This window comes from Falco rusticolus, chromosome 6 (assembly GCF_015220075.1).
Source record: "Falco rusticolus isolate bFalRus1 chromosome 6, bFalRus1.pri, whole genome shotgun sequence".
Taxonomy (NCBI): domain Eukaryota; kingdom Metazoa; phylum Chordata; class Aves; order Falconiformes; family Falconidae; genus Falco; species Falco rusticolus.
The window spans coordinates 19,906,838-19,927,077 of NC_051192.1; the positions used below are offsets into that span (position 1 = coordinate 19,906,838).

The window sequence follows — 20,240 nt, forward strand, 5'->3', positions numbered from 1 at the left end:
TTTTTTAAAAAATGCATCATATCTTCAAAAAAATCAAACAATCTCACTCTGACTGGTCAGTCATCACTTTTATTTTCCCTTTATGCATGTTGGCCATGAAAGAGGAGAGAAAAGTGAAAAAGTTGTGTCAAATGCATTTTCTTTTTAAGTGTGTTTAAGCTAAGCTAAACCTAGCATATTCTTGAAGTTCCTTTTTCCTTTTTCTTTTTTTTTTTTTCCTTAGAAGGATGTTTTCCACAAGGAAATCATCAATGGAAAATGTTTGACCAGCTGTACTCTTATCTTTAGATCTGGAAACACATGCAATACATGGAAATCCCCACCTCACTTGAAATTTCAAGGGGTGACTGATTTTTGTGCTCATACTTCTTTCAATATGAGTAAGTGTTTCAGTATTTACTTTTGTTCGCTACCCATCCACTCCAGTTCAAGGAAAAATACAGGAAAATTTCCCCTTTTGCCATTACAGTGCATGATCACAGTGCAGGGTTCTGCGAAGCCCATGCCTATTCATTTTTTGCAGCCCCCTGAACAAGGCCTCAGTCTTGGCTCTTTCTTTTGTCTTCAGGGAATTTTAATCTGGAGATTAACTTGCAGTTTGCAGGAAATAGCAGAGACAACCTGGATATGTCTCGATAGGGACTGGCCATCAGAGCTCAGTCATCTGCACTGTTGTTAGCATAGTCCTTGGGTTGGTTTTGGCCTGAGCCTGCTGGCGTGAACCCAAATAGTCCCCAGTCATGTGCCAGGAATTAGAATAGTCCAAGAACCACTCCTGGTAGGTTGTTTAGATGCAGCTACCTTGCTCTGGATAGAGTTTAACCGTATGGACTTTACCAGACCAGGCCAGCTGGCCATCAAGGCAGAGCATGGGTGCTGGTCCTGGTTAGCCTGCCCGTAAGCAACTACTTGGGTTCATCATGGAATGTTTTGGGTTTTGTCCCTGAGGTTAATGACTCGAGTGCACCTTTGTACCATGGAGCAAAGTAGCAGAAGGGTCTTGTCCTTTGGTGAATGTTGTCCTACAAAACTCCTTGTCCAACTGCTTTACTTGTCAAAGTCCTCTAAGCAGAAGATTTTGATACCCAGGTTATCTGGAGGATATTTAAACAAGAATTGGTTTAACAATTCTTTGGAAGCAGTACGCTCCCACCCCCTCTCCACCTCAGGTAGGAATTGCAGGAAATAAAATAGTAACAAAAATAAAGATGAAGAGGAGGTTAAGTTACTTTTTCCTGTTAAGTGAAAGTCATTTCAAACACCATTTCATGCTAATAGCTGCCTTTTTTTTTTTTTTTCTTCAAAACCAGAGTACCGTAATAGCATGTGTTGACATCTGCAGGATTCTTGCAGGCTTATTTAGATCTGCACCTTTGGGCATACAGCTAAGGTCCCTAAAGGATTTTAACTCACTAGTCTCCCTCTGGAGTCCATGGAAAGAGCTGGCCACCTCTGGAGAGCTAGGAGGAACTCAAGGCAGGAGGATCACCCTTAGGAGACCTTGTCTCCTTTCTCTGGGCTGAATCCAAGCCTCAGGAGCCATTATAATCTCTTTCCAGGTATAACCACCTTCCAAAACCCCAAGTCTCCCAAGGCAAAGTCTCAGCCTGTAAGTCAAAGCTGAGGCTGCTCAAGATGAGCATCTTGTGCAATCACTTCCTTAAAGCATACTTCAAGCACTTCCACCACTAACTGGTGTCACTTTGTCATGAGAGAACCATGGTGTCAGAGCTACACCAGCCTGGAGGTCTGTGTGCCACCATACGCCCTCTCACTGGAGGATGGCATAGATGTAGAGGTTGAAAAACACCATATTGCTTCCTTCTTGGACACTAGGATCCAAAAATGCAGTTATGTGCTGCTTCTGCAAAAGGCAGTGAGGGTGGAGAACACCATCCTAGAAGAAGTATACGAAACACTGGAAGACACAGAAAAGAAGCTGGATATAGCAGTAAAAGCCTCCTGTACCGAGAGGCTGTTGGTGTAGCACTTGGAGCAGACTAAAGGGGTTGGAGATGGCTCCAGCCCTCTACCACCAATACACTCTCCCACCTTTCTACCTCTTCATTTTTTACCTATGGGACTAAGGGTGAGGATGAGATATGGGGCCTGTTTTTTTTTTTTTTTTTGCCAAGCTTCAGGTGTGGGAACTAATCTGAGTGCAAGTTCTAATTGCTGGTCACTGCACCTCCTGCCTATATCCTACAAAGGGGCTCTAGTGCAAAATCCTGCTGTTCTTCCAGGAGAGCAGCACTCTCAGCAGGAGCAGCGGGTGCAGAAAGTCTATAAGATTTGGCTTTTCTTCATACAGCCTGGACTGGAATGGACACCTCTGGTTTTATTTCATACCCCAGCCATGAAGTGCTGATCATGCTAAGGGGAAAAAAAAAATTGCATGTGCAAATAATTAAAAAAAGAAGAACCCCCCCAACCTCAGACATACACACACACACACACATACATGCAGACCTGCTTCGGCTTGCATTACAGGTTCTCAGCCCGGGAGCAAAGCACTTGGGAAATTTAATTAAACTTTAATGAGGTGCTTTGATTGTTAGGCCGTATGCCTAGTGGAATTAGTGTACAATGAAGGGTGTCTCGTCATGCTGCTGGCAATAGCTGGCGAGTTTGTATAGAGCAGAACATGTCATCCTAAATCACCTTTTGAACTCAGGAAAGCAGCAGGGAAGAACAACCAGGAAAAGCTCTAATGGGTCATTTAATTACAGCAGGTCGGTTACATGTGAGTCCCGCACATCGAAGGAACTCCCTCTGAGTCACATTTGGGACTTTTCAGGAGGTTGAGGAATGGGAGGCAGGCAGGCTGCTGGTGGGCTTCCTTCTTTTCTTTTTTTTGAATAGGCAGGAGCCTGGACCGGAGGGAGGTCCAGCATGGGAGATCCTGGGAGAGCTGGGTGGTGAGCAAGGACTTCCATGGATCCTCCACAGGACTTGGCTGCACAGCCTCCCAGTAACCAGAGGAAGGCACTATTTTGTTGCTAGTGGAGATGTGGCTTCTGTTTCAAATGAAGGGCCTATTAAAGCCCTCTTCAGCCACCAGGGAAAAGCTGTTTTGCAATGTAATGCTGGTTTGGAGAGGGCCATTCAGACTCAGGAGAGTCCCACCTCCTTCTGCCACAAAGCTAGGCCTCCATCTCACAAAAAACATTATAGATCCAATATGGGATCTCCAGACATCCCTGACAATCTCAACATTTCTGGGAGAAGCTGCTGCACCGGGCTGCATTTGACTGTCACCCACATTTGGCTTGCAGGGTCCCAGAGGGACTGGGACATGGTGCATCCACCAAGGTATGTTGCCATACAAGATCCCTGATGGAAGGGATCTCTCTCCAAAAGGGACACCCCTCTAGGCATCCAGGAAGGTGAGTCCCACATGCCAGGGGAAAAGAGGGTTGCAAGGCTTACAAAGGAGAATCATAGGATAGTTCAGTTTGGAAATTCCAGCCCAACCCCTCCCCTGCCCAAAGCAGGGGCAATTAGGGCAGGTTACTCAAGAACCTGATGAGTCAAGCTTTCACTGTCTCCCGGGATAGAGGTCCCAAGGCCACCACCATGGAACCTTGTCACCAGGCTTAAGTACTTCCAGAAGTTCACTTGCTGCAACTTGTGCTCATTGTGTCTTACCCTTCCCTGCACACCTCTCACAAAAGACTCTCTGTCTTCCCTACAGCACCTCATTAGGTAGCTGAAAGCTGCCATAAGATATTTCCTGAGCCTTGTCTTCTCCAGCCTGAGCAAACCAGGTCTTAGGCTCTCCTGATACATGTGTTTCAGGACGATTACCATAAGAGATAACCCTCTGCTTGGACCTGTGTCAGTCTGTCAGCAAGAAGGAACTCTAAAAAGAGAAGCTTCAACCTTCTTGCCTTTCTATTTGCTCCTTCAGAGGTTGGAGGATTCATGAAAAAGGTGATCAGTGGCAAGGTAGAATCCATGTATGAGTTTTTCCAGGCTGACATCCAGACCACCTTTGAGATCCTGGAGCTGGGACTCCAAAGAAGACACTAGCCTTGAAGCCACCTGTTTCAAAGCAACCCTGGAGATCCCAGTTCTGAAATACAATCCTGATCTGCTCTCAATCATGTCAACATCTTAATCAACACCATACAAGAGGGGGACCAGGCAGATTCTCCCTCAGAGGCATGGAGGGGACAGATGTTTTCTGCTCTGGGCTTCGCTAGTGTCATTTATCACCAAGACAGGCTCCTGGGAGGACAACTCTGTTTATTTGGAGGCTTGTCTGTTAAGGGCTCACAAAGGACTTGTTAATCCTTGCTCCATCAGGAAGCTCTGGGCGTACTTTAGTCAGGGCTCTGGTGTTGCACCGGCCATAGTCAGCAGTGGTCATCTACTACAGGGGCATGCAGATTTTGACGTGCCTCAAGATGGCCAAGCTGCAATGAAATGTCCTGCTCTGCAGCCCCACCAGGTTCTTCTGTGCACATTACTGTAGATCAACAGTCTGTTGTAGGTCAACCCATTACTGCAGATCAGCCCTCAAGGCAAGGTCCTTTACCTCCTCTGGTCTTTTTACTCCATGTAAATGAACTGGGGCTGTGCTGGGAACATGTCCCAGGAACACAAATGTTTAACACAAACCACCGCAGATTTTGAAATATAACTGACATGGGGATAAACCAGAAAGTTATGTCTGCACATGCCAAATGATCATGTACTTTGTTCTTGGAAATCTGGAGGCCACCAAGCCAGTAGCAGTATTTCTTGGCATTTCTATAGCATCATCCACCCAGTCTTACAAAACCAAGCTGTCAGTGCACTGACATGGTGTGGCTGGGAGCAACAAACCATTTTGTGTTCTCCACTGTTTTTTTCAGCAAGACCCATTCATTCCTGCTTCTCTTTTCAGCAGACAATACAACTTCTGTGCTCTCTGAGCAGTTAAGAATGTGTGGGACTGTCATAGAATCATTTAAGATCATCAAGTCCAACCATTAACCCAGCACTGCCAAGTCCACCACTAACCACATCCCTAAGTGCCACATCTACATGTCTTTTAAATCCCTCCAGGAATGGTGACTCCACCACTTCCCTGGACAGCCTGTGCCAGTGCTTGACCACCCTTTCAATGAAGACATTTTTCCTAATATCCAATCTAAACCTTCTCTGGTGCTACTTGAGGCCGTTTCTTCTTTTCCTATCACTTGTTTCTTGGGAGAAGACACCGACCCCACTTCACTACAACCTCCTGTTAGGTAGTTGTAGAGAGCAAGAAGGTCTCCTCTGAGCCTCCTTTTCTCCAGGCTACCATACACCAGGGTCTTGAGATCTGAGTTACTGAGTAGAGATTGACAGGTGGGCATTCAGCATCCTAAGCCGGTGGGCAACTCCTCCATCTCTCCAACACCTTGCTTCACTGGGGTCCAAGGAAATGGCTGAGTTTGTGAAGTACCAGGGTACTGGCATGATAAACATGGGAATGCATCTCTACCCAAATCCTTTGCTTTTGCAGCAGGGCATGTAAAGCAAGCAGAAAATAAGGCCCAGGGCTGGACATCATGTGAATAAAGAATGTATCCAGCAACTTCTCATTACTGAGGGGCTGTGTTCTAGGTTCTGTGGTGTTCAAGTTCAGAGCCCTGCTACCCTAGGATCCGAGTGGAGAGAGCTGGGTGTGTCTGAGAGGTAAATCCCACCTTAAACCACTGATCAGACTTGCCCAGATCTGTGCAATCACTGGGGAGGGACCTGGCAGGCTTAGTTAAATGTTGGGTGTTGAGTGGCTACATCCAAATTTGCCTGTGAGCTGAAAGAGGCAGTGGTCCAGGGAGGGGGAAGAAAAGTTCAGGCATGATCCTGCAGTATGATCATGCAATGAGTGCCTTTCACTCCATGATCACATCACGGGATCTCCTGCAGCTCCAGGTCTCCTGCAATGCCTGGCACCTGGAAGGAGCAGGGAGGTTGCACAAACACGGTCCAGCCTGGCATTTCCTAATCCTAGAGCACTTGACTGCAACTGCAACACTTCTTCCATCCTCCTGTGCTCGGGGCCGGAGGGGGGGAAACAGGAACATTTTCTAAGGTTGTAAGAGCCCAACATTCAAATCCACCCAATTCCCACACTCTAGCATTACCCGAGGTCCCCAGTCTGCATTTATACTCACAATTGAATAGGACCAGGATCTAGGGCACACATGCTTCTGCAGTGACCCTCCAGTTATCTGTAACATGCTCCCCAGTGTGATTTTGGCCCAGACCAAGTGGCACTGATGCAGCCAATGCCCAGGTAAGGTGAGCAAAGGGCAGGAGCCGTTTGCAGTAGGCTGTTTGGGTGCCTCTTTTTTGAGGCCGAGAGGGTTTAGTAGGAAGGATGGACCAGTTAGGCTCAGAGCAGACCTGTTCATTTTCCTGCAGAGTTGCACCCACGTGAGCCACCAGGGCTTCTGGAACCACCACGCCACCAGGGCACAGTAGGAATCTGTCACCTCTCCCAGGCCAGCTCTGAAGAGGACATGTGGGATGTGCTCTGCTGAGGCCTTCACCAGTCTGGGCCATTGGTCCTTCTCTTGTCTGGTTTCTGTTAACAGCCCTTAGCCCTACTGTAAGGTCTGTCCTCCCTACCTGATCCAGCAGACCCTGATGCTACTCCTTTCCCTTTCCCAGTCCAGTCTCTGCTCCAGAAAGTTCCTTTCACTAGTCTGGTCCTTTTCTCCTCCATCTTCTGGTTCCTCAGCCAACATCTGTCCTTCCAGTCATGCTCTGTTCCTTCCCAGCTCTACTGTTCCTTGCCAGACCATGGTTGTTCACACCCACCTCCTCCTTCCTTGGCTGCTTTCTCCAGCCTCTTTCACCATCTAGTCCTGTCTCCAGCACCTCAGCTCCTTGTCTCCTGTCTTGCTTAGACTGGGTCCCACCCCCGGCCTCCCACTCAGTGCTCACAGTGCGTGCCATCATTCCCACACCCACCCAGCATCCTTTCGTGTCTCCTCCACCCAGTCTCCCCCCCCTTAATGATAGCTTAAAGCTGTTGAAACTCCACAACACACAGGTCTCCCTCTGCAGCACCTGGCCCCAGTACCTGGATGAATATTCCTGAAGTGAGTAACAAACAAATCAAGTCTTAGCACTCCTGAGGTAGAATGATGCCCAGAGAGGAAGACTGGAGGTCTCCAGACTGGAAAAGAGACGGCTAAAGGGGTGGGATAGGGTATATGGTTACAAAATCATGCTTGGCTCAGAGAGAACAAATAAGAAACACAATTGGAGAAATATGGTATCAAACGAACCTGGCAGGTGGCAGGATCAAAGCAACTGAAGGAGGTGGTTCATCACTGGAGCAGGGTTGTGAAAAGTATCAAAGTTTTAAACCCACAACCAAGCAAATGTATAGAATAAAACCCCAATGAGGGCAAGTCAAGACAGAGACTTCATAAAGTCCTGAGCTGGAGGTGGCCTGAAGAGGGAGAGGTGCTGGGGTGCATCACTCCACTTGCCACATTCTTACACTCATCTTCAGACATGCTTTCCTTACCCCCTCAGAAACAGCAACACCATGGGCTTCTTGGTCTTAGGTCTGGCCAGAGGTGGCCTGTGTGCAGAGATATATACGTGCCATATCTCCTCTGTGTGTGCATATGTATATAATTATAGAATCATAGCACAGTTTGGGTTGGAAGGGACCTTTAAAGGCCATCTAGTCCAACCCCCCTGCCATGGGCAGGGACCCCTTCCACCAGACCAGGTTGCTCCAAGTCCTGTCCAGCCTGGCCTTGAACACTGCCAGGGATTCTAACCTCTTTGGGCAGCTTGTGCCAGTGTTTCACCACCCTCATCATAAAAAATTTCTTCCTAATATGCAGTCTGAATTTACCTTTTTTTAGCTTAAAACCATTTCCCCTTGTCCTATCGCTACAGGTCCTACTAAAGTTTGTCCTCACCTTACTTATACATATATATATATATGTGTCATATCTCCTCTGTGTGTGTACATCTATATCTATATCCATATCTATATCTATATCTATAGCTGTATCTATATCTATATCTATCTATGTTTTATTTCTCCTGTAGATCGGGAGCTGGGAATACCGGCCCCTCCAGACCAGAGCTGATGGTGCTCCTGGGTTCAGACATACATTAGACCTCCGGCCTTTGCTGGGTCTGGAGGGGTCCGAGTGGTGACAGTCTTCGTGGTATCATGTGATGCTCAAGACAAGAAGTCTGGCGCTGACAGTAGAAAATCAAATAGCTGGTCCCAGGTCAGGGGGGCTGAGGAGCCTGTTTTAAACTCAGCTTTTCAGCATCCTCCCTGGATTTTGGCCGAGGCCCAAAAGGGCAGCATGGAGACTCTTTATGTGTTAAGGAAGCAAATCCAGCCTTTCCCACTGAAGCTGCGGAAGAAAACCACAAAAGCAGTGTTTTGTTTCTCAAAACAAGATAATAGGGTGGGGGTGGCAGTGAAGAAGGATTTTTGGTGCCCCGGCTGGTCAGGGGGCAGTGGGACCTGACATCCCTTGGTACCTGATGCTGCCTTGTTCCCTGGGATGCCAGAAGGGAGCAGCAGGATCGTGACTCAGCCCCCACGTGAGCAGGTTTCCTTCCTGCACCGCCAGCCCGGGTTTCTGATGTTTTGTTTGCCGTGAAGCTCTGGGGGCCAAGCAGGAGCTCCTGGAAATCAAAGAGAAGGAACAACATCTTTGGCTGGCCGAGGCGGGGTGCATCCCGGCTGGCCGGGGCGGGGGGAGCATTTGGGGTGTTGAGGGAGGAAAGGTGGGAGAGCTGGCAGGAGGGCACGGGGTAGGTCTCCAGAATGAGCCTTCTTAACCCCCAATTCCCCCTGCAGGCAACAATGCTCCTTGGATGCCCTTCAGCTGCCAGTGGAAAACCTTGTGGCTCCGAGCAGGAGGAAGGGAAGGGGCTTCCCCCTTTCCCTGTTCTTCTCAGGTTGTCCTCCAGTCCTCTCTCTCTGACCCCCTGGGTGGGAAACAGGACCCCCAGCAGTCCCTCTTGTATTGACACAGGAGTAAACAGGGGTGGGGAGACAGCTCAGCTCTCATTAACCACCCCGCACAGGAGACTGCCAGATTTTCTCTGTTATCAGACTTCTCCCTATGGATGCCAAAGACAAAACTCTCAGTCAGAAGTTGCTCAATGCTAGCAAAAAAATCATCCGTAAACTCTCTGGTCGTGCCCAGATTCAGCTGTTTGGCCCTGAGGCTCCCAGCTTGGTCTGCCACACCCAAACCAGGTGGCCACATCCAAACCTTCCCTGGGGACATCCTCGCCACCCTCACCCCAGGGCAGAGGACTTGTTGGCCTGGGCACTGCTCTGCTGGGGACTGAGGTAATTTCAGTGTGGATGGTAGCAATTGAGGGTTGGGTATCTTCCCTGCCCTGGTTGCTTGATCAGTGTGAGCCTAGTGCAGGTCTTTGCATGTCCCTTCCAGTGTCCAGAGATGACACTGAACAGGTATCAGCCTTCAGGCAGTGTAGAGGTTTTGGAGGAGCCTTGTGGATGGTCCTGGGTGGCAGGAGCACGCAAAGTGCATTCTGAAGAGGAGGGTCCAGCCAGCACTGGATTTTACTTATTTCTTGCGAAAAGATAGAGAAGATCCCCAACTGTCTCATTCCCTTCATACCCACTGCACAACCACTCCCTCCTCCCCAGCCAGCTGGGTGCTGTCAGACCCAGGACTTCCACCATCCTTCCTCTTTCAACACCTCTGTCTCCCCAGATGACAGAGGTGGGCCAGAGCTAACACTGGACCTTCAGCCACGGAGGCTGGTGTGGGTGATCTTAGCTCCTGCCTTGAAGGGGCTCTTCTGAGCAAGTCCTTACTGAAGGCTGGATCTCCTCCAGGTGGGCACCAGAGGTGACATGCTGGATTCAAGCCACGTGGGTTGCCGCTAAGGTGACTTTGGATTGATGCTGAGCCTGAGCTCACAAGGTCCAGCCTCACTATACAGCCCCAGGCTCTTCTCCCTAGCTCCCCGCTGCCTCTGTCTTGGCACGCTCCCACCCCAACCCCGGTGGGAGGGAAAGACCCCGCAGCCTCGAGGGCCAAGCCCTTCTCCCCCATCACCCACCTCCATTCCCTCGCCACTCTTTTCCTATTCCCAGCATTTACCTCCCGCACGTAGCCCTGGGGGAGCCGGAGGATTGTACACAGAGGGAGAAGTTATTTTTCCTTGACATAAACATCCAGGCCTTCCCTCGGCCCCTTTGCTTGAAACGTGGAGGTAGGACCTGGACTCATAACATCCGGCAGGAGGGGTTGGCCTTATCTGCCAGGAAACACTCAGCTCCGGATACATCCTCCCCTGCTCCCGGCACCCCAAGCAGCTCCCATTGGCAGTGCCGGGCAGGAAACCACTCAGCAGCTTGTCTCATTCCCTCCTCTGGAGGGATGGGAGGGAGGGCCTGATCCTGTCCTCCCTGCGTGGCTCCCCATGGGGTGCGGCGGGGTTCGGTGGGATGGGGGCAAAGAGAGGTGGAGGGGGAAGGTGTATACTCATGAGCAGAACGGGGTTTGGGGAAAACCACTGGGGTTGAAGGGGGAAAAAAAGGAGTTGGAGGTATTGAGAGTCTCCCCTAGGCTCTGCCACTGGTCTGCAGGATGACCTCGGTCGCATCTCCTCACCCCCTTCTCTGCCTCTACTACCCACCCCACCCCACCCCGCTTCTGCTTTGAGAGCGATGGAGGGGAAAAATAAAATCATCTCTGAGCTAATTTAGTAGCAGCAGCCAGAGCCCTCACATGGGGTAGAGACCCCTTGTGCCAAGGGCAGCGCCAGCACTTGGTCCTCTTCAAGCTCTTGGTAAGAGGCAGTTCATGTCCCAGGACTGGACAGAAAGAGGATGGGAGGGAAGGAAGGATTATCTCTGTTTTACAAACAGGGAAACTGAGGCACAGAGCAGCCATGCAGCTGCTTGTCATGCGGGTCTACCCCTGCCCAGTGGCACTGGCACAAGCAAACATGGCCAGTGGAGTGAGGATGGAGAGGAGCCACCACCTGCTCAAGGGATGCAAAGGAAATCGGCCATCCCGGGAGGGCCAGGGCATGACAAACACCACAGCTCCCAGCCAGCCTGAATCCCAGCCCCATCCGGGAAGGTGACCTCATCCCTGCTCCCAGTGCCCAGCACCGTGACCTGCACAGCCACAGAGCCAAGGGCTGGCCAGGGCCACCGGATGCTGGGGGCAGAGGACTCACACCCTGGTCACCTCATGGCAAGGAGACACCCTTGCGCGACCTGATACCCCTGAGCAGGAGCCGAAATGCGGTGTGAGTCCATTTTATCCCTTCCTGCAGCTCTGATTTGATTTTCCTGCTGGTTCCCAGCCCATCACAGCCTGGAGAAAGCAGCCACAAACCACAAGGCTTTTCGGCATGCACAGAGGCAGCTTTCGGCTCACGGGTTTGGGATGGGGAGGGAGGAGAAACATGCCCAGGACTGATGCAGAATGAGTCCTGTCTGCAGTAGAGACCCCCACAACATCCATAAACCACCATGGCCATCAGCCCTCGGTGGGGATGTCTGTTTTCCAAGCAAAAAAAGGCTCCCTCCCACCTCTGTCAGCCACTTACTGTCTGGCTGGTCCTTGCAGCAGTGCCCTGCATCCCAAAAACATACCGCAGGGCAGGGAGCAACCCGCAGCATTACATTTTCCATCCCACTGGGGAAGGGGTGGATGCCTCAGCTCCCGAATTTCATCTGTGCTGCTGGTGCCCTGGGAGGTGGAAGCCGGCTGCTCCTGGCGCTGGCCATGTGCCCGGATCCGGCCGTCGAGCCCTGGCTCCCAGGGAGCCGCACCTCGCCTTGGCTGCAGCTCCCAGTGCCCTCGGGGGCCCCGGCTCCCGGTTGGGACCTGTAGCTGTTCCTGACGTGCTCTGGGGACACGGTCCCACCTTCTCCTCATGCGGCTCCAGGTTGAGCAAGTGGGGACAGGCTCAGCTTGTGGGAGTCTCCGTGCATCCCAGCCCAGCAAGCTCTTTGGATGCACAGAGACCCCCCTTTTCCCAGAGAAACCGACTCCGGCCGCTGCCATGCGCACTGCCGGGGGCTCGTGGTGTGGGCTTTGCCTCTGCCAACCCTGAATGTGACAATGCCTGTGAGAAGGGCAGCAGGGAGAAGGCTTGCAGGGTGTCGCAGTTGATCCCGTTGCTGCTTGGGGCATGGGAATAAGGAGCAGGACAGGTGGTGGCCACCAGTGTCCCAGAGGGAAAGTGCCACGGGGGGGTGTGAATGCAACAGGCATGATCAGGCAATCAGGCGATGATCAGGCATCCTGGCGGCAACACCAGGAGCAGATCCTGTTGTGGGGCCGGGATGGCTGAGGTCTCTGCCTCCTCCCCAAGGAAGTTTAAAAACTCATTACACTGCTCTCAGCTGCCCCTGCAGCAGACCTGGTGTAAAGGGACATTTGCAGGGTGCCTGGGGCTGGGTGCCCCCCTAACACCCCAGGTGAGGGCCCTTCTAGCGGCAGCCTGTTTGGCACAAAGCAGCCCCCTGGATTTGCTGGTCCAAAGGCAGGTCCAGGTTTAGTCACGTGCACCCAGGCCACCCCTCCTGTGAACAATTTTTAACGTGCTGCTGGGGGGCTGTGAGCAATCCCTCCGGCCTGGAGCACCACAGGGGTGGCTGAGCAGATCAGGAGGCGGGGGGAGCAGGGCTTCTCCAGCCCTGTTCCTGCTCCTGGCATGGTCCCGTGTGAGTCAATGCTGCTGGGCAAAGAGGCCAGACAGGCTCAGGGCACCTCCCTCCATCCAGCCTTCATCAGCCTGATTCATAAATCCTCTTGGAAGAGCAGCGCTGCCCCAGCCAGGCTGCTGCACCAGCCATCTTGGCGCTGCACCAAGCATCATGCCTTTGTGCTGGTGCAAGGGCCACCACAGTCCGCGGTGCCAACAGGACACCTAAAGGTATCCATTTTGTTCCCCCTAAAAGGGAAACCAGCCGCACATGTGGGCAAGGGTGCGTTTGGATGCTTCGGTGGTGGGCAAAGGAAGAGGTGGCATGCGTGATGGGAAGACTGTCCCTAGTGAGGCCGCACGTTGGGGATGGAGAAGGACCATAAGCACAGGACAGGGACATGTTGTACTTCCCCAAATATTCATGCAGCCTCCCACCTTCTGGGGCCATAAGCTCCCTGAGTCAGAGATAAGCCATGGGAGGAAAGCCAGCGCAGTTGGGCTGGGTTGGGTTGGGTTGTGTTGAGTCACCTTTGGAGACCCCTTCCAGCCACACACAGGTGGGCATCACAAAGTGCATTAGGAACCTTGCTCTTCCACTTCTTGGGGCAAAGCAAGAGGACACCACCTGGGAGGACACTGCTTTGGGAGGTCTGCATAGCTTAACCTCAAGGACCACAGGCTAATTTAACATCTGGCAAGACCAGACTGTGATGTTTGTCCACAGACCACAAGACCAACTAAGCTTTTCTCTACTAGTGGTACCTTAAGGCCACCACTCAACATGCACCTACAAGAGCACCCTTGACACAACTCTCCAAATCTGACCCACGCTCCACTTCTCAGGCCTCACTGCTTTGACCTGCATTTGCACGAGGACCTTCACTGTGACCCTCACACTGTGGAGCATCTTAAATGGTGCATCAGCAGAAACCATGAAAGACAGCCTTTGATGTGAACAAAAAGCACACTCCAGGCACTGGCACTCGCTCTGCAAAAAAGCAACATCATCTGCATTCACCAACACACCAAAGACAAAGCTCTGCCTTAACTTCACTGCAGTAGCTGCGCAGGACCTGGCGTTAAAAGGCCGCACTAACGAGACGGCAAAAGCAGGCTCAAGGCCATCAAAGTGACTTGCTGCCCCTGAGACACACCACGAAAAGTGAAGGTAAGCGTACATCATGCCTTGAGTCAGTTTGTTAGAAAGTAACCCACAATTTGTAAAGATAACCACAGATCTTTTTTATTTAAAAAAAATGGAAGTAGAAAAGTTTGGCTGAAAATACCAACAAAACAAAAAATTAAAAAAATAGCACTCGCACAGGAAATGTTTCTGTTTTGAAAACTTTGTCAATAGCTACAGCAATTTAAATCATAAAACAATCATTGTATAAAAACATATTTATTTAAATTAAATATTTTATGCAAACTCATATCTACACTCATTCAAAATGCATAGAGTCACACAAAAAAGATGGAATGTATTAGCTTAAAAACCTGTGAAGTGGTGGGGGTTTTGAAGTATTATTGGCAATTATTATTAATACATGTTTGGGACTGAAACCAGAAGATCATAGCCACGCTACTAACTAATCATTACCAAGTGCCATACAGTAAACACTAAGATTAATCATGTCATATAACTGATTTAAAATAAAGCTTCATCTTTATGAAAAGGAAGAGAACTCGAGCAATACAAAATCCAAGGGGAGGAATAATGGAAGGAATAAATCAATGTACAGCTTTATTACAAGCAATAATACGCCGGAGCTACAAGAGGCATTGGGCACTGCGGCTCAAAATGCGAAGCATTCGCCTTCAAAGGATGTTTGATTAGAAAAAAAATGTGTCTGCTACTTCATCACCTCTTCACTCAAACACTCATCCCAGGACCTGTTCCCAGCCTGCTGGGGGGGGCAGCTCACCCCATCCCCGCTTTCGAAGCGCTTTTGCTGGGAGGCCAAGGGGAAGCCATGGGGGGTGGATGCCGGCCGTATCCTGCCTTTCCAAGCCCTGATCTTTCCTCCAGAATGGCACAGGCTGAAAGCCCTCGGGGCTGGCTTCCCCCCTGCAGCATCCCCCGGCAGGTGGTGTCCCATCCCCTCTGGGATCTCCTGAGGGATGAAGCCCCCAAGTCCTGGTCCGGGGGCAGGGGGACAGGGTGGGAGTGGGGTTTAACCCCCACCGGTGTGGTCGGGCAGGTCGGGGTGGCTGCAGCAAGGCTGACAGTGGGAGCCGAGAGCGGCTTGCAGACTGCGTGCCCTTTTACCAAAATATTTCCTTTTCCTCCCATCCCTGCCTTTTCCCCTGCCAGGGGCTTTTGCCCCTGCTGGGACTTCAGTCCTGCCGTCTGCGGGGTGCTGCCAACCTGCTGACTCCAAAGCAGAGCTGGAGGTGCCCCAAAACGGGGGGGCAGCCTTCCCACACTTCCAGGAGCATCTATTCTTTGGAAGAGGGACTTGGCCAAAGGGCTTTGCCATTGGGAAATGCCCCCCGGCTCCATTTGGAGCAGGGCACCCAAGGCTTTGCACCGGTGGTGAGCTGACGACCGAAATCCTTTACCTACACCTCCGAGGAGACTCCATGGCCCTTGCGGTGTGGACTTGGTCACCCTGAGGGGCAGTGAGCGATGTCCTTGGGGAGCAACGCCTCTTAATACTGTGTCGGGTCCTTCCTCGGCCGGTCCAGGCGGCCCTGGCTGGGCTTCTAGGAGACGCTGTAGTTATTGTAGTAGGTGGCGGTGGCATCGGCGAGGACGGAGATGAGGCTGGTCTCAGAGGCGTGGGAGCTGCCAGATGCCGGGACGTGTCCGTTGACCAAGACCCCGCCATGGGGGTCACCATGGCCGGGGTTGTTGAGATACTGGTCAAACTCATTGCGGTCCATCTCCCCCAGGAGCTCGGCTTGGCTCAGCTGGTCCAAGGTGTCAAAGCTGTGGTGGTCAGGTGGCGGGGAAAGCTGGCCCAGGTGGGCATGGAGGCTAGGGGGGTGCAGGGACGGGAAGGCGGGTGTGTAGTAGCTGGGAGGAGGAGGAGGAGGAAGGGGAGGGCAACTGGAGGCTGGGGGGATCATGCAGGTGGCCGGCTGTGGCATGGGGCTGAGAGGGTGGTGGCTGCATGGGAGGGAGCTGCCTGCGTACTCCGGGGAGTAGGTGGCACCGGCAAGGTGGGAGCGGTGATGCTCCTCGGGGCAGGGCGAGGAGAAGAAGCTCTGCTCGGGATCTATGGCGTCCAGTGGAGACATCTCCGGGGGAGTGGGCAGCCCGTAGGGGTAGGTGTCCATGCTGGTGCTGCTGCCACTGCCCGGGGCCTCCCGGTACCCCCGGACGGCTGGCAGCCCCGGGCAAGGCGGGTACTCACCCGGCCCCTCTTTCTCCCCTCCGGCCTGGCTGCAGGTCCGCTTCTCTGGCACCACGTTTTGGTCCCGTGTCAGGCTGCCCAGCAAAAACCCGGGGTCCACCCGCTTGCAGATCCGTTTGACCTGCTTCTTCCGCCGGGGCCGGTATTTGTAGTTTGGGTAATCTTGCATGTGCTTCACCCGCAGCCGCTCAGCCTCCTCCACGTAGGGACGCTTCTGCGAGAGGCTCAGAGCCTTCCAGGACTTGCCTGAAACAGAGAAAAAACTACCCTTAGCACCCGCGGCGGCTGTATCGGGGCGGGGGGAGTGGGGGCTGCCCGCCAGAGCTTGGCCGCACACAGCCCAAGGGCAAGGCAGGGGCTGCCGCGATCCCACCCGAGCTGGCACACGGCGGGCACAGCCTGCACAGCCCGCGGGAGGACGAGATGGCAGCAGTGGTGGGGTGAAGAAGGGGAGGATCAAAGCCACTGTAGGTCCTCCAACTCCCCCATCCCCAGCCTGCAAGTAGGGTGGGCTCAGGGTTAGCCGAGCCCCTCTGCAAATAAATCGGGGCAAATAAAGCTTCCCCAGCTGCCCGGCCTGATCTTGCAACGCCTCTCCGGGATGCGGAGCCCGGCTGCTGAGCGGGGACGGCCAAGGCCATGCCTGGCTGAGCTGAGGTCAGGACGTGGCGTCCCTGGATGCGTCCCAGCCTGTGCCCTGCCAGCACTCGCACCGGGGCTTACGGAGACCTGGGTGCTGTGACCTCGCTGCTCCCTGTTTGAGCTACACAAAATGTGCCGAAGACACAGGACAGAGAAGCACCACCAGGGCAGGGGAGGTTGTATCCCACGGTGAGGCTACCCCAGGCTATTCCTCAGGGGAGGGGGAGAAATGAGGATACAGATCAAAGCATTTGATGCCTTCCCATGGCCAAAGAGACAGCAGAAATAACACTAATAAGCTGGGATGCTGCATGGCAAAGCAGCGAGGAGAAAACCCAAACCACCAAAGAAAACACCACAAAACTGTCCAGGCAAACACAAACTTTGGGTAAGTGGCTGGCCAGCAAAGCTGTGTTGCAATTCAGGCAGCTCTTTCTCAGGCTGTCTGGGCTGGCTATTTCTGTTTGCCTTCTTGGTTTCACATAAAAAATGGGGAATGGGAGAAGGGGGAATTAGTGGATGGGGAGTGGGAAACAAATGTATACTCAAAATGGGGCTTAATTTTTAATACCCCAAAAGAAACAGCAGGAACACACACCCCCCTCAGCCATGCAATACTGTGGTGGGCTAATGAGTCTGGGGAAAAAGTGGGAGAGTAAAAGGCAGCCCAGAAAAATCTGGGGGGCCCTCCTTGCACAGTACGCAGGCAGCCCCGGCACTGGCAGCACAAGGAGTTGGCACCCCAGCAGGGTTTGTACCCACCGGGTGGCAGGGTGTGCACATGGGTGCCTGCTCCCTGGGTGCGGAATGCCATCCAAGCTGTGCACCCCACAAGGCAGACCTGGTGGATGTTGCCCCAGGGTGCCGGACCCAGACAGGTTTAGCACCCCACAGTGTGCCCATGTGGGTACATGGGTGCCCACCCACTGTGTGCCAGACCCGCCTGTATCCCAAGGGGTGGCCCGGAGGATGCACGCACCCCAGGGTGCCTTGGCGAGACCCAGGCGTGCACCCTGTGGAGCGGCAGGGAGGGTGCACGGTCCCCATCTGGGCAGGGTTTGCACCCTGGGGATGACCGATGGGTGCCCACCCTGGGGCACAGGATCCCAACAGGCTCTGCACCGATGGGTGCCCACCCTGGGGCACTGAATCAGGACAGGCTCTGCACTGCCAGGTGCCCACCCTGGGGCACTGAATCAGGACAGGCTCTGCGCCAATAGGTGCCCACCCTGGGGCACTGAATCTGGACAGGTTTGCACCCTGGGGGTGGCCCATGGGTGCCCACCCCGGGGCACTGAATCAGGACAGGCTCTGCACTGCCAGGTGCCCACCCTGGGGCACTGAATCTGGACAGGTTTGCACCCTGGGGATGGCCCATGGGTGCCCACCCCGGGGCAATGAATCAGGACAGGCTCTGCACCGATGGGTGCCCACCCTGGGGCACTGAATCTGGACAGGCTTGCACCCTGTGAACGGCCGATGGGTGCCCACCCTGGGGCATGGGATCCAGACAGGCTCTGCACCGATAGGTGCCCACCCCGGGGCAATGAATCAGGACAGGCTCTGCACCGATGGGTGCCCACTCCGGGGCACCGACCCCGGCCAGGCTCTGCACCCCGTGGCCAGCCGTGTGGGCGGCCGGACCCTCACCCCGGCAGCCGCGCCCCCAGACCCCGCACCGCCCGCTCCTCACCGAGCATCTTGCTGAGCTCCGCGTTGTGCAGGTCGGGGTTCTGCACGGCCAGCCGCTTCCTCTCGTCCTTCGCCCACACCATGAAGGCGTTCATGGGCCGGCGGATGCGGCTCTCGGAGCCCTTCTCTGCGGGCGGGCAGCGCGGGGGCGGCCCCGGCGGCAGCCCCTCGGCCCCCTCCAGCCGCTCGGGCCAGCGGTAGGTGCTGAGCAGCGCAGCCATGGCCCGGCCCGGCCCCCGCCCCCGCCGCGCTGCCCTCGGGGTCCCGGCGCAGTCCCAGCCTCCCGCCCGGCCTCCCCCGTATTTATCAGCTCCTTGGAAAGAGCCTCCTCCAATGGCACCGAAGGCACCGGCTGCTCCTCCTCGTTCGCAAACTCCGGAGCCCCGGCCAGGATAGCGCGGGGAGAAAAGTTCTGCCCCCCACCCGCGAGACCGGCACCCCCCTCCTCCTGCTTCCCGCCCCCCTCCTCTTTTATTATTATTATTATTTTGTCTTATTTTGCCGCTGAAGGGGAGTGACATGGAGCTGGAAACAGCCCTGCCACCCCCCAACAGCCCAGCTGCCCCCCCCCCCCCCCCCCCCCGGCTACCGAGAGCCCCTAAATCCTCGAGGTTGCGGGAAACGCAAAGGGCACTGAAATCTTTTTTGGGTGGCCTGGAAAGAAAAGGGAAAATGGCCCCAAAAGGAAGGTCCCCACAGGGGTGCAAAAGCCTCCACCCCCCGCCCCCACCCCCCGGCTTTGGCAAGCTGCAGCGCGCCTGTGTGCGAGGGGGAATCGAGGCAGGGTCCTGCGGGCGGGTGCCCCTTTCACCCCGCGCCTTCTGCGTTAACCACTGGTCCCAGCTGTGCTGTGCCACCCCATGTGGGTTTTCACTCAGTTTCCCCAAATTCCCAGATCCTCTCGTACGGGAGAGAAACCAGGACATGGTGAACCTGCTTGTCCAGCCTGGCTGGGCTCCTGGGCGAGCTTTGCAGGGGCCACCCGGGGCAGGGATGGGGCTGTGCACAGCCTGGAGAAGTGCAACAGCCCCAGTAGGTCTCCACTGCCGATCCTTGGGACACTGGGAGACGAGGGGCTGGTCGGACGCTTTGCTGTCTTTTTCTCGCTGCTGCATTTTATGGAGCGCTGCCCCATCCTGCAACCCACTGCAGCCCAGCCGGGATGGAAGCATCACTGTCATGCAAGGGGATTTCCCACTAAGCCCAGTTTGGTGCTCAGGAGGGCAGGAAAATCACCCCCAAGAAGCGTTCCCCCTGCTAGGATGAAGGATCTCCAATGATGGGACTGAAAATCCCCAGGCAGCTGCCCTTGCCCAGCTTATCCCTGCAACCTGCCCAGAGGAATATATTTAGTCGCTCGATTCCTTTATGATTCTGACCCCCTGACATGGGCTGCAGGGCTGCAACGGCTCCGCTTTGACTGATTGTGGATTTCCTCTCGGCGCTGCCAGAAAACTGGCGGGACAGGGTGGGAGGTGGGAAGGTGTTTCCTCGGGCTGGCCGCTGCCCCTCTCACCCCCAAACTGGGAGGGGGGGAAATCCCAGCGCGGATCCCAAGCCGGGTGTTTGTGCAGGTAGGCAGCGATTCACCACGTGTCAGGGTGTTGCTATTGACTTGTCAGATTACAAGTGACGAGAGAGTGGAGCAGTGTGTCAATGTAAGCTATGCGGGTTCAGGATACACCCGGGGTTCCTGGTGTCTCCACTTCTGGTTTCTCCTGGGTTACGATGATTTGGGGGTCCGGAGAGGTGGCAGCTGCCAACTTTGCTGGCAGCAGAAGCAGCAAGTGCCCTTTTTGAGTTTTTCCGCAGCACCGAATTAAACTCCTGCGGAAGCAACAACATTTTCCAAAGGAACTGATTAAA

The 20,240-nt window shown here is 53.9% G+C and overlaps 1 protein-coding gene across 1 annotated transcript; it reads right to left on the reverse strand.

The window, feature by feature from the left end:
* Nucleotides 1-14,064: 14,064 nt before the first annotated feature.
* Nucleotides 14,065-18,637, reverse strand: SOX7 (SRY-box transcription factor 7). Its single transcript, XM_037393048.1, has 2 exons — nt 18,376-18,637; nt 14,065-16,286 (listed from the first exon to the last, which is right to left on the reverse strand). The coding sequence occupies exons 1-2, from the start codon at nt 18,593-18,595 to the stop codon at nt 15,388-15,390; spliced, it is 1,119 nt and encodes a 372-aa protein (XP_037248945.1). The 5' UTR covers nt 18,596-18,637; the 3' UTR covers nt 14,065-15,387.
* Between the last annotated feature and the right edge of the window lie 1,603 nt (nt 18,638-20,240).